Here is a 14919-nt window from a genome sequence, read left to right as displayed (position 1 = left end):
GCCAAACCATGATAATATTTAACGTGACCAAAACCTTATATCTTAAAACCAAAATCTTTTAAGTAAGCTATGTGTTACAACATTTGCATTAACAATACTCAAAACCTTATATAAATAAAACAAGCAATTTATCAAAATTTGATTTTCTTTATGTATATATTAATAGTTACGCTATGCAGCCTATGTGACTTATAAGTTTTTCTTTCGACCGATAATAATAAGTATATCAAGTTAATTTATTGCTTGGGTTTTGAGCAGTTCAACCTTTGATATTCAACAAATAATCAAAATATGTGGTGGCTTCAAACTTAAGCTAAAATATAAAAAGGAATATATACCCCATCAAATTATGCAAATATGGAAAATGACTTGATCAGTTGAATGAGTAGAGTACCAAGTCCCCGAGAGGCTTATAAATAGGGGTAGTGCCCATGACATAAATTTTCAAACAAAACCAAACCAGACATTAAATTACTAAATTGTAGTACCACTTAATTCAGACTAAACAATGGCAGCTGCAACCTCGGTTCGTGTGTTTGGCAACCCAATCACCCAAGGAACTCTTGCCCAAAGGGCCCAAGCAGCCCAAAACTACCAAAACGCTGATGGCAAGCTCGACCAGGTGTTGCAGCTTTCAAACAAGTCTCAAAATGCAGCAGCGGGAAACGCCCAAGACCCAGACTGCTCCACATTTGGCATGATGTACAATGCCACCGGAGTTACTATAACTAAAGTGATCGCCTATGATTGGGAGGGAAGCGTTGTTTGGCACTACCCGGTGAACATCCAAAATGGGCAGTGGGCGGTTTTTCGGCATGTTGGCACTAGTGGCTCACACCCCAAAGGATCAATTGCTGCAGTTGTGTACCGCATCCAGAATTGCACCGATGCAATGATCGCTTGGAACAACCCTTGGAAAACTGGCTTGGGTGGAATGAACAGTGTAAGTATATATATATAGTCAGTCACATTTAGTTCACAATAAATGTTAATTTGACTAATCAACATCAAGAGAATGCTCGTTTTACCAACGGGAATTTTGGCCAACTAGATTGTGCCACTTGCCCAAAATAATCTCGCCGGGCTCCAAAGTAATATCTTCGAATCGACGGTTTTAGGACAATTGGTAAAATCTAGTTGGCTAATAATGCCATGAGCCAATGATTAAAAGTCAGCGAGTAGACAAGATTTAGCATGGACATTTCGGGAAGAGGTTGGTCAAGTAGACATTCTCCTGTTGATGACTAGTCTAATGAAAATTTGGGTCATTGACCCAAAAATAACCATGCCTTTTAGTCACACATTTTTAGCCATTGTTCTTGTAATGTCATGCATAATTAATATATAACAACGAATTATTTATGCGAATGTTGCAGGTTTATTGTGAGATGAATGTTCCGGGATACTTTAATACCTGTGACTGGGATGTAATATATACGAAGTTGAAGAATTCTGGTGCTCAAAGTCTAGCAAGAATGGAAGGCTATGGTACAAATGTAAGCATCGAAGTGGATGGCAACACTCCATGTTTCAACGCCTCTTTCTGTCTTGCCAAATAGATAACGAACACGATCCCCGTAGTTACAATAAGGCTCTTACTACTTGAGCCATTGTGATCAAAACTGCATCTCCTAAGTTCTATGTATGCTTGTAATATATAATAAGCCAAACTCAGTAGGTGATGTTTGGCAAAATTAGCTTTACATAAATAAAATGTCGTCCTGGTGTGTTGTTGATCGACATCTATAATGTTTTCTATTGCCAGATCACTTTTGAAACTTGAAAGAGATCCTATTATCATGAGAACAAGCAAATGAAATAGGACTGTAGCTTCTGGATATTTTTCTTTGTAAAAAAGATAATTAGTTAAAATATTTAAAAGATCTGCAACGCTACACATAAAAGATGGAAAATCATGTTTCCAATTATCTATGAAAATATTGAAAGCAACCTCAATTGACAAAAAATTATAGCAACGAGCGTATGGATGTTTATGTGACAACGTAAAAATTTAAAACCAAACTAGGTAAGTTAACCCCTCAACTTGAACCCTTGGATATTTAGGGCATTTTGTATAAACAGACAACTTCAATTCTAGCTTTCTTCATTTCTGAAAATCAGTATTCTATTTTGTTGGTCAACGTTTAGGAAGGTGATATTAGAAACTTGTGTCTTGCTTTATTTATTGTACTCAGATGCAGTAAATGTTTATTGTCAACGAGATAACGAACACGATCCCCGTATTTACAATAACGCTCTTACTACTTGAGCCATTGTGATGAAAACCAGCAGCACCTCAGCTCTATGTATGCTTGTAATGATTGGCTTATAAAGCTTTATATAGATAAAACGTTTTCTTGGTGTGTTCTTGATCGACAATAGAGTGATTATAACGTTATACTTATATCAGATCACATTTCAAACTTCAAAGATCCTATTATCATGAGATCCATGACAACAAGCAAAAGAAATGGACTGTAGCTTCTGGATATTTTTCTTTGCCAAAAAAGATAATTACTCATATTAATTAAAACTATTTAAAAGATTCACAACATGACTACACTCGAAGATGGAAAGTCATGTTTCTAGTCTATGAAATATTGAAATCGACAATGCTTGAGAAATTAATAACAACAACGGACATATGGATGATTATGCAACGATGTACCAATTGAAAACTAACTAGCTAAGTTAACCCTTCAACTTGAACCCTTTGACATATGAATAGAATGCGAATTCACAATCATTTGAATGAAATTCAACCCTGGATGTATTTAGGGCATTCCATCAGGCAACTTCTAGCTTTCTTCATTTCTGGAAATCAGTGTTCCATTTTGTATTTCAATGTTTAGGATGGAGATATTAGAAACATGTGTATTGATTTATTAATTGTACTTAGATGTAGTAAATGTTTATTGACTGCACATATATTACTTGCAATTGGCATCTATGATATATATTATAACACTATATAAAGGAGAAGTAATATCACTAATATGTGCTGCTATATAACAAATTAAGATGTTATAAAGGGCTCAAGGTTACACAAGATCCATGCTGCTATTAAACTATACATATAACACCAATTTAACAACATGAATCCTTGCTAATTTTTAACTTGGATACGATACAGTATGGGGCACTTGTATAAAGAATCATCTCCCTGTTTATTGGAAGCTTTTCTTCCATATTGTTGCTAACTGCCTATCTTCACAAAAAAGGGAGGTTTTGATAAGTCAAATGCTGAACGGGTAGGAGTCATGCTGTGCCTGACATAGAAAAGGAAGTACAACTACTCAAGTTTGTTCTTCAAGTACATGCACTGAAATGTGCTTGCTAAGAATAGACGTATGATGTACCCAAGATTTGTCCAATTGATCTTGGATTATCTACTTCCTGACACACCCAAGCCTGTGTATATAGACGAAGTGAATGATGAAGGGAATACTATTGAATCTTCCGAACCTTATCATGTGAACATGGTTCGGCAATCAGCATTGAAGGCTATCCTTGAGCCTACCGAGAGGAGTATTTACAAGTACAAAGGTAAGGAGCCCGGGTAAAGTTTGGTCAGTTTCCCAAGACAGAGACTAATAGTGATGAGACCGAGGTAGAGGAGGAAGGAGGAGACAGTGGAGATGATCATGATGATGGTCATGATGAAGAAGGTGATGAAGAGGAGGAACAAGATGAACCATTTGATGAATCGGATGCTGAGACTGAGGCTGAGCCGGAAGTAGATGTTGTGGTGGAACACAGGTCCAAGTAGAAGCACGACAAAGGCAAAAGAAAAACTGGTGAATCATCAAAGTCTGCTGCTGCTGAGGTGGAAGAAGAAAAAGAGCCACAGTGTCTGTTAAAACGCTTGAAGAAGGCCAAAGATTCGAAGAAGTCTTCTTCTTCCAAGGTACCTTCCATTAAGATACGTTTTCCTTTGACTGTTGTAATGATTATTGAACCAATAGCCACACAAACCACCACCATACCTGACCCACACATAGGATCACCTACTACCCTAGCCAAAACCTTAAGAGCCCTCCAAGCCAAACAAATAAAATTCACCAAAACACAAACCTCAACCTCACCAAAAACCCAATCCAAAATCAAATCCAAATCACTATCCAAACCCCAATCAAAATCCAAACCTAGGATTATCCTCAAAACCAAACCCAAACCCAAAAAAAACACCATCTCTTAGAGACGAACCCATCACATCTCCCGAAACCTCACCAACACGACTAGATGAGCCCATACCATCTATGTTTGAAAGCATTCCTCTTGCCACCCAACCCCAAACCTTAACCTCACCTAGGACCTCCGCACATGTTACTTCACCAACATACCAATTCACATCACCTATTAGAGGAACATCAGTTTGGACCTATACATTCAAAGAATCCATACAATCCCAAACCGCCACATCAACCATAGAAACCACAACCGAGCCTACCAGCCTACCTTTAGCCTTAACCACATCATTCCCAACCTTATCCCTAACTCTACCTATACCAACCACACTACACTCAACCATATCAACCACACCTCCCGAAACCCAAAAGAGCCCAATCATAGTGGCCACTCCTCTTTCAAGTGGCAAGTCGAAGAAGTCACAAGTGTTTCGAGATCCTATCCTCGATAGGATTAAGACATTGGAAGAAGCCAACGAGAACCGTGCCAATTGTGAGCTTATGTTGATCATGTTCATCAAGGATCAACAAACAATCAATCAAGAGGTAACAAAGCAACGAGACGCTATGGCTGATTGAGCGGAAACTCTTCAAGAACAAAGGGATTTAGACCAAGCCTTGATCGTGAGTCAGCGGGAATGGATTCAGAATTTACAAAGAAGAGTCGACGGTCAATAACAGTTGACTAATCAAAACTTCTTGCAAAACGTTGAGCTTCATGATGAGACTGAACGCCTTCAGTCATGAGTCTGTGGTTTGGAGTCTGATCTTCCCTCCTCCTCCTCTAACTTTGCTAGAAATTTTAGGAGGGAATTGGACTCGACTCTTGATCGTATTTGGTTGGACTTTGAGCGTCTTGGCTCAAGAGTCAGTTTGTTGGAAAGTGGATCCAATCCTGCCAGGGATGTGGATAGGTTAATGGGTGAGAGTGTGAAGCTATGTGACATGATTGAGCAACTAGAAGGCAAAATGGAGGATCAATGCGAATCTCAAGTTCGCATAAATGAATCGTTGGTGAACCGCTACCTTGCAGTTATGGAGGTAATGCGGTTAACATATGAAGATGTGGAGAATCTGAGAACACATCTCATGGAGACCTTTCGTGGTTTTCTTCGTGTAAATGAGCCAAGGACCGAGCAGAGCAATAGACGAAAAACAGCTCTTGCCAATCTGGTCACCGATGCCGAAAGGGTTAGAGCTCAAGGAAACTTGCATGGTTTCCTATACACAGGTGAGAGACCAGAAAGGATGCTGGTGAAGGTATCTCGGGTGTGAAGGCTAGTGTTGATGAGTCTCCACCAGTTGTTGGAACAACTGTAAGCACTGAGCCTGTGGCTACTACTGCCGCCACAACTGGGCAGGTCAGTTCCACTAGCTCATCACTTGTTGCACCTACTACAGGTGAGCAAGTCACTGTTGTTTTTACAACTGCTTTAATTGAGTTTGTTCCACAACAACAAGTAGCTCAAGGTGGTGGTGGAGGTAATGGTAATGGTGATGACGAAGACGAGTCTGATGATGAAGACGATGATGGTGATGATGATGAGTGAGGAAGATGATGAGGACAAGAATGATGACGATGATGATCACGAGTACGGTAGTTTTGATGAACCTCGTGGTAGTGATGGTGGTAATGGTGATGATAGTGGTGATGGTGGTGCCACTGGAGAAAATAAGATGGCGGAGGAGGAACCGCTAAGTGAAGCCAATAAGACACGTGAAACGGATGCTGCAATTGCTGAAATTGCCTCTATTTTTAACATTTGTTCTGATGCAGGTATCGATTCACCAGTCAAGGAAGTTGTGGAAATAAATGAGGACAATGACGACGGCATCAACTACTCGCCCAATCCGAACACTCTGGAAAGGGTGATTGAAGAAACCGTCGCTCAAGGTCCAGTTTCGCCTCCCTCTACCAAGCCTGCTCAAAAGAAGTTAAGTAAATGCATCAAGTACTATAGTGTGAGCAGGATGGCAAGCATGAGGTGGAGATCAAGACCGTACCATGACTCGAACCCAATTCTCTATGCAAAGTGGCACAAGGATAGCAAAAGTTGGGCTATACACCGTGCGAATGGTGATCTGACGTAGCTTACCTATGGAGATATGCACACTTTGTCAGTCCTCGACTTGAATTACTTCAGAAAAACCATAGCTCATCATAAAGACACACTGGAGTCATGGTTCAAGCGTTTCTTGAAGCACGAGTGGAAGACCAACTACCCGAAGTTCGCTGTCAATTCGGGTAGGTCTTACAAGTCAAAGGAGATAAACCCGTTCACCAGCAGGCCATCCAAGAGTCGAAGATACAAGATGCTAGACGATCATCGAGAACCAATTTTTCATGGCATGCCCTTCGATGACGACTTCATGTTTGACTTCATTGCTTAGGAGTTTGACAACATTCATGGTGAAGTCATAATTCACTGTGAACGCACTCATGAACTGCGGTTCTTCGATGAACATGAACTAGCCGGTTTCAGACTAAGTGACTTGAATAAGCTTGTCAAGTCACCTCTGTGTACTGTCGAAGACGTCCGTCGCGACAATACAGTCGCAATCGTCGGAAAATTCAACAAGTTTGTCCGTTTACTTGTTGAACATCAACCTTTCAAAGAAAATGGCGATATATTCGAGTACGAGTCCGAGTGCGAGTGATGATGGAAGCTAACAAGACAAATACTAAAGACTAGAGGGAGATTGTTAGGCCCATTTCATGATTAGTCTTTCGTATTTGTATTTTGTATTTTGTTAATGTTGTGTTAGCTTGTTGAACTTTGTTTATGTATGTTTGGGCCCAAGGCCATTTGTGTTGGAGCCCAATGGGCCGTATATAATGAAAGAGAAGTGTATGAGATAGAAAAAGTTTAATTAAGGGCTAGTCGCTCAAAAACCGTGTACGTCTACTGTGACTTTAGCTCGGTAAACGAAAATGACGAGGTCCAGATCACTATTGAAAACTAAGTGGGTCCATAGACAACAAATTTCGAGTATTTAGGATCAGTTGTAAAGAGCGATAGAGATATAAACAGAGACGTGAATCATCGAGTCCAGGTAGGATGGTGTAGATGGAGAGTAGCTACGGGAGTTTTGCGCGACATGAGGTTCCAATTAAACTAAAGGGAAATATTTATAGGGTTGCCATTAGACCAGCTTTGTTGCAAGGAACAAAATGTTGCACCGTCAAGAAGGCAAATGCATATAAGGTCTGGATGTGCAGGAATACAAGGTTTGACCAAATAAGAAATGACGTTTTTTTTGGAAAGATTAGAGGTAGGTAGTTTATCACATAAGATTAGGGAAGGGAGATTGATGTAGTTTGGACACATGAAGAGAATACAAACAACGGATCATGTTGATCAGTAGAAAACATTACTATAGATGGATGAGGGGTAGATGCAGACCCAAATTGACTTACGATGAGATGCTTAGACATTATTTGATATAAATGCACCTCTTCGAGGATATGGTTGAAAATGAGACTTCTTCAAGGCATAGGATTAAGGCTAAGTATTTTTAGGTGAAGGATATAGTTTTAGTTAGAAATATGCTTCCTAGTCATAACTTTACCTAATATTATTTTGTATTATTTGTTTGCATTTATATTTTTTGTTTTGCATCTGAGGGTCTCGTTGGAAGCAGCCACTCTGTCTTCAGGGATAGAGGTAAGATTTGCCACCTTTCCAGACCCTACTAATAACTTTTTCTATTTGTGGAATTTACTAGGTATGGTTGTTGTTGTTGTTGTTGCGAGTGAATGAGATGATCACTCTGTAGTTAAAGGTGCTAAGTTGAGAGTGGTACCAGAATTAGTGACCTCTTGCGAAGTCTTCACACGGACAATATTGGAGGTACGAGAGATCAAATGTAATAATTTATAGTAGTGCTACTCTACTAATGTGACATTGAAGATGTTGAGTCAGGTTTTCAAAAGGATGACCTTTAAGTAATCTCACATCCTGATTAGGATGGTGGAGGCAAACCTTATCAAAAACGATGAGTCCAGAAGGAGGTGAATGTAACACACTAAGCTAAATCCCACATCGGATATGGATAAGAAAAGATGTAAGGGTCATAAGGAATATCAGACCTTAAATATCACTAGCGCGTTTTAGGCGCAATGGTTATGTATGACAGGAGAAATTTATAGTTAAGCATGCTCACTTTATAGTATTACGAGGATGAGTAAACTCGAAGGACTCCCCCTTTTAGTATGCAAAACAGATTGAACGAGAGGTTGTTGTTACACCCATTGAGTGAAACGACAATTACAACAGTTAACGGGGTATTTTGGGTTCAAGTCTCACCCGTAACACATAAAAAAAAAGATTCCAGGTCGGGGGATTTCTCACCTTTGGTGGATTTTCTCTTAAGGTTGGAGTGTAGATAATCGGATAGGTCAGTGACCCGTTAGTGATCCAAATGAAACGTTAAAAAATATATTATAAAAGAGATTCTAGAAGGTTGTCTTTTTCCGGTCTCATTACTTTGGAAATATCTTATCAGGACACATGTCAAACATTACAAGTACAAACAAAAATAATGGGATTCATGTTCCTTAGGGATAATTGATTCGGGCTTTATAAATTTTGAATTTGTGAACAAGGTTTTCAAATGTACATCTTATGATAGGGATATAATCTTTGAGCATAAGATTTATTCCGATGCTATAGCTTACCACATTAGATATACATTAATACAATCTAATAAAAAAAATTGCTTGCTTCACTTTTAAAGTTTGGACTATTAGCCACTTTTACTTCATTTTATCAATGTCTAAAGTCTAAAAAAAGGCCAAACACTCATACACGGAATAATTTGATTTAGATATTTATGTTGAATTTAACATATTATTAATTCATAAAACCTTAAAAATGTTATGTTAATAGAATACTCTAAAGAAGTCAAGACTATGGAAAGCCCGTAATGAGAGAATATTTGAAGATAAAGAAGTCAATATAGAGGAAATAGTAGGTGATAGGTCTCTAGGATTTTTATGGCTCAAGAACATGTCCAAATGTAGGTCTTTAGTTTGGTCCAAATGGTGTAATTTCAGTTTTTTGTAATTGTCGGGCATCTCTCCGGCTTGTGGAGAGGGGTGTTGTTTCTTTATGGCTTTGGCTGTTTGTTTAAAATATATACAGTTCGAAAAAAAATAGAATACTCTAAACCCTAATATTAACCCGACCCGCACACGTCGTGTCACACTAAACCATAAACAAATAAATGTCCTTGAAACTTTAAAAAGTGAAATTAATATTTTACGTAAACTCACCTCTCAGGCTGTGACAAGGGAATACGTATACAGCTTTAATGATATGCGCAAACCACACAAAAGTTGAAGTCCTCCAAAGTTTATAGAAAAACCCAAAATCTTTACTTGTAGTACCCACACATGTTGTAGATTGTCAAAACCTTATATATCTTAAACCAATACATTTTAAGTAAGCACACATGTTACAGCATTTGCATTTACAATACTCAAAACCATATATGAAAATTAATAAGACGAGCAATTTATCAAGATTCTCTTTGTGTATTATTAATAATTATGCAATCTATGTGACTTATAAGTTTTTATTTCAACCAATAATAATAAGTATATCAAGTTAATTTATTGCTTGGGTTTTGAGCAGTCTAACCTTTGATATTCAACTGATTATCATAATATTGTAGGCTTATGGAAGGTGCATCTATTGTGACATGCATTAATCAAAATATGTGGTGGCTTCAAACTTAAGCTAAAATATACTGTAAAAGGAATATATACCCTATCAAATTATGCAAATATGGAAAATGACTTGATCAGTTGAATGAGTAGAGTACCAAGTTCCCGAGAGGCTTATAAATACGGGTAGTGCCCGCCATAGATATCCATACGAAACCAAACCAAACATTAAATTGCTAAATTGTAATACCAGTTAATTCAGACTAAAGAATGGCAGCTGCAACCGCGGTTCGTGTGTTTGGCAACCCAATCACCCAAGGAACTCTTGCCCAAAGGGCCCAAGCAGCCCAAAACTACCAAAACGCTGATGGCAAGCTCGACCAGGTGTTGCAGCTTTCAAACAAGTCTCAAAATGCAGCAGCGGGAAACGCCCAAGACCCAGACTGTTCCACATTTGGCATGATGTACAATGCCACCGGAGTTACTATAACTAAAGTGACTGCCTACGATTGGGAGGGAAGCGTTGTTTGGCACTACCCGGTGAGCATTCAAAATGGGCAGTGGGCGGTTTTTCGACATGTTGGCACTAGTGGCTCACACCCCAAAGGATCAATCGCCGCTGTGGTGTACCGCATCCAGAATTGCACTGATGCAATGATCGCTTGGAACAACCCTTGGAAAACTGGCTTGGGTGGAAGGAACAGTGTAAGTATATATATAGTTAGTCACATTTAGGTCACAATAAATGTTAATTTGACTAATCAACATCACCAGAATGTCCTTACCAACCTCTTTCCAAAATGTCTAAGCTGAAACCCTTTTGACTTGTTGAATTTTATCATGAACTCAACGGGAATTTTGGCCAACCAGATTGTGCCATTTGCCCAAAATAATCTTGTCGGGCTCCAAAGTAATATCTTCGAATCAACGGTTTTAGGGCAATTGGCAAAATATAGTCGGCTAATAATGCATGTGCCAATGATTAAAAGTCAGCGGGTCAACAAGATTTAGGATGTACATTTTGGGAAGAGGTTGGTCAAATAGACATTCTCTTGTTGTTGACTAGTCCAATGAAAATTTGGGTCATTGACCCTAAAATAACCCTGCCTTTTAGTCACACATTTTTAGCCAGTGTTCTTGTAATGTCATGCATAATTAATATATAACAACGATTTATTATGCGAATGTTGCAGGCTTATTGTGAGATGAATGTTCCGGGATACTTTAATACCTGTGACTGGGATGCAATATATAAGAAGTTGAAAGATTCTGGTGCTCAGAGTCTAGCAAGAATGGAAGGCTATGGTACAAATGTAAGCATTGCAGTGGATGGCAACACTCCATGTTTCAACGCCTCTTTCTGTCTTGCCAAATATTAAAGAACACGATCCTCATAGTTACATTAATAAGGCTCTTACTACTTGAGCCATTGTGATCGAAAATGCGTCTCCTAAGTTCTATGTATGCTTGTAATAATATATAATAAGCCAAAATCAGTAGGTGATGTTTGGGTAAAGCTTTACATAATAAAATGTCGTCTTGGTGTGTTGTCGATCGACATCTATAACGTTTTCTTAAGCTAAATCACTTTTGATACTTCAAAGAGATCGTATTATCATGAGAACAAGCAAAAGAAATAGGACTGTAGCTTCTGGATATTTTTCTTTGTAAAAAAGATAATTAATTAAAATATATAAAAGATCTACAACGCTACACTTAAAAGATGGAAAATCATGTTTCCAATTATCTATGAAAATATTGAAAGCAACCTTAATTGACAAATAAATAATAGCAACAAGCGTATGGATGTTTATGCAACAACGTAAAATTTTTAAACCAAACATGGTAAGTTAACCCCTCAACTTGAACCCTTGGATATTTATGGCATTTTGTATCAACAGACAACTTCAATTCTAGATTTCTGCATTTCTGAAAATCAGTATTCTATTTTGTTGGTCAGCGTTTAGGATGGTCATATTAGAAACTTGTGTCCTGTTTTATTTATTGTACTCGGATGTAGTAAATATGTTTATTGCCAACAAGATAACGAACAATCCCCGTATTTACAATAAGGCTCTTACTACTTGAGCCATTGTGATGAAAACTAGCAGCACCTCAGCTCTATGCATGCTTGCAATGATTGGCTTATAAAGCTTTACATAAATACGTAGTAAAATGTTTTCTTGGCGTGTTCTTGATCGACAATAGAGTGATTATAACGTTATACTTATATCATATCACGTTTCAAACTTCAAAGATCCTATTATCATGAAATAGGACTGTAGCTTCTAGATATTTTTCTTTGCCAAAAAAGATAATTACTCATATTAATAAAATTATTTAAAAGATTCACAACACTACACTCGAAGATGTGAAGTCATGTTGCTAGTCTATGAAAATATTGAAATCGACCATGCTTGAGAAATAAATAACAACAACGGACATATGGATGATTATGCAACGATGTAGCAATTGAAAACTAACTAGCTAAGTTAACCCTTCAACTTGAACCCTTTGACATATGAATAGAACGCGAATCTACAATCATTTAAATGAAATTCAACCCTGGATAAGTGTTTAGGGCATTCGCTCTGTATTTACAGGCAACTTCTAGCTTTCTTCATTTATGGAAATCAGTGTTCCATTTTGTAGTTCAATGTTTAGGATGGAGATATTAGAAACATGTGTATTGATTTATTAGTTGTAATTAGTTGTAGTAAATGTTTATTGACTGCACATATATATTAAATGTTGAAAATACTTGCAATTGGCATCTATGATATATATTATAACACTATATAAAGGTGAAGTAATATGTGCTGCTATTTAACAAATTAAGATGTTATAAAGGGCTCATGGTCACACAAGATCCATGCTGCTATTAAACTATACATATAAGACCAATTTAACATCACTCCTTGCTAATTTTTTACTTGTGATTACAAAATTTTATAACCACAACGCGCACTCTGGCCTCTAACCTGCTCCTAAATTTACATCATTTTGTCAACAATGGGATTTGAACCCACGCCACATCTGAAAAACTTTATCTCGGCTAACACGTTGTGACCATCGGGATACAAGATGTCGGGTACCCATGAGTAAGTTCAACAAGTAGATTTTTTTCTTGCTATTTTAATTAGAGGGGTGCATATATATCAACAACTATTGCATCGGTGGTGTTGATTTAATCAAATTATTTTTGTTAGATGGGAACATATAAAAAGCATTACAAGTTAGGAGTTGAAGAGCGCAAACTCATTCAAGATTATTCTGATTTTTGGCACAAACGACTATGTGGCTTCAAGAGGATGCACCTCCTTGGTGGGGTCCCAGGGGCTGGTTATGTGGTGGTACAACTACTTTTGAGTTTTCTGTAACGAGTTTTCTGTAACGGTACGGTAACGTTAAGGTACACGTACAGGTATTAATCCCGAAGTTTGACTTCGATATTGGTACCGGTACCCGCTCATCCTTAGAACTTGAGCAGGTATCAGTGCATAAAACTATCCACTTTTAGCAATGATTGTGTTATTGACGTTAACTGTGATAATTAATTGGAACTTTTCTTGTCAGGAGAACTAACCATCATTAGTAATAAGTTTACAAAGTGACTGCTAGAAACAACTACTACCCGTAACCAGGCTACCAGTGACTGCAGAAATAACCATCAGCAGTGAATAAAGTTTGAAAGTGAAATAAGTTGAAATGATTAATCATTGTCTCACTTTGGTCATCAAACTAGCAGTGTGAACAAGTTCAATGGTTAATCTATTTACAAAGATTAGCAACAAGATGCATTTCCTAGCCATAATAGAGTGACTAAATCACATATACAAACTATTAATGCTTCACTTAAGATTTGTTTTATAGAAGATTACAATAATTCATGACATGCATGAAACGTGGTAATTAAGTCAAATAAAATTTTCGAAATAAAAAGCGGCAAGTAGTATAAAGATGATCAAGTTAAGGTATTGTAAAAGGATCTCTTGAAGAAACATCAGTCATGGTCTCGTATAAAAAGATGCCTGTAATTAGTTATATCATGCATGATTAGAAATGTATAGAACGTAAAGAAAATCAACGTCGACGTTACTTTTGTATGTAATGTAACAATAGAAATGATGAACGATGCGAAATAAGAACTAAGATATGTGTATGAACTAAAACATAGGATATAATTTAAATGTCTCATATGCATGATAGGTATACCTAAATATAGAAATATATCAGTGGTTAGTTATATCATGTGTGGTTAGAAATGTATAGAACCTGAAGAAAATCAAGGTCGACGTTACTTTTGTATGTAATGTAACAATAAAAATGATGAAAATGAGAGGACATAAGAATTAAGATCAATGTATGAACGTACTAAAACATAGTATATAATTTAAACATAAATAAGGAGAAACCGAATTCTCATACTAAGTATAATCTTTTTGGTAGTAGTCCATATCCATGACGTTGTTCCATATGTCGGATATAAACAAGTCTTTTATGTGGAATCATGATGTTTAAAATGAAACTAAGTGATGTAGAGAAAAGTTTCACTACAAAAAAAAAGTGACTATCAGAGACTAAACTTTAAGAAACTGATATATCAGTCTCGAATACTTGTCATCTGAGACTGATTTATCAGTCACTAATAATATTTGGGACTGATTTTTACGTGAACAATATTAGTGACTGATAACCGGTCGCTGATATTGTGGCACCTTATTAGAGACTAAAATTCAGCTACCAAAATGTATAGGAAATGAAATATATGGTATTAGAAGGAAACTTATCGGTGACTGAAAATCAGTCCCAAATACGTAATGGAAAACGTGCAAATGTATGGCGACGGATTTTCAGTCTCTAATGTGGAAGTAACGTATTAGAGACTGAAAATTAGTTCTTAGTTTTTCCAAAAAGAATCGAATTAGGGACTAATATTTAGTCTTGAACACCTTCTATATATGCAATGATTAAGGACTGACTTTCAGTCTCTAATTGTTTGTTGCAAATTCAGCATTTTAAGAAAAGTATTGAAGGTTAAAAATCAGTCTAAAAAATCTATTA

General features: G+C 37.2%; 2 protein-coding genes across 3 annotated transcripts in view; both read left to right on the top strand.

Moving 5' to 3' along the window:
- The first annotated feature begins 447 nt into the window (after positions 1-447).
- The window catches only part of LOC143581271 (23 kDa jasmonate-induced protein-like), a 40607-nt gene continuing 26135 nt past the window's right edge, over positions 448-14919 (top strand). The window contains exons 1-2 of one of the 2 annotated variants that reach the window (XR_013143799.1): positions 448-943; positions 1377-1678. Coding sequence is in view for 1 of the 2 variants with exons in the window: in XM_077064097.1 (XP_076920212.1) it covers positions 509-943; positions 1377-1559 (618 nt within the window). In the remaining variant the exon portion in view is untranslated. Of the gene's footprint in view, positions 944-1376; positions 1758-14919 lie in introns of those variants that run through there. The other variant, XM_077064097.1, reaches the window with a different exon arrangement.
- LOC143581270 (23 kDa jasmonate-induced protein-like) lies at positions 10080-11433 on the top strand. Its single transcript, XM_077064096.1, has 2 exons — positions 10080-10560; positions 11049-11433. Exons 1-2 carry the CDS (start codon positions 10126-10128, stop codon positions 11232-11234), a joined length of 621 nt encoding a protein of 206 aa, XP_076920211.1. The 5' UTR covers positions 10080-10125; the 3' UTR covers positions 11235-11433.

Source organism: Bidens hawaiensis, unplaced genomic scaffold (assembly GCF_021521415.1).
Source record: "Bidens hawaiensis isolate Kalapana, Puna unplaced genomic scaffold, B.hawaiensis_p1.1 tig00030848_1, whole genome shotgun sequence".
NCBI classification, from domain to species: Eukaryota; Viridiplantae; Streptophyta; class Magnoliopsida; order Asterales; family Asteraceae; genus Bidens; species Bidens hawaiensis.
This window is presented reverse-complemented; position numbering and strand designations above follow the sequence as displayed.

What these genes read in the sequence shown, in the direction of transcription:
- LOC143581270 (XM_077064096.1), top strand. Translation starts at nt 10,126, where the DNA reads ATGGCAGCTGCAACCGCGGTTCGTGTGTTTGGCAACCCAATCACCCAA. An exon ending in GCTTGGGTGGAAGGAACAGT is followed by an intron (nt 10,561 to 11,048) that starts GTAAGTATATAT and finishes CGAATGTTGCAG; the next exon opens with GCTTATTGTGAGATGAATGT.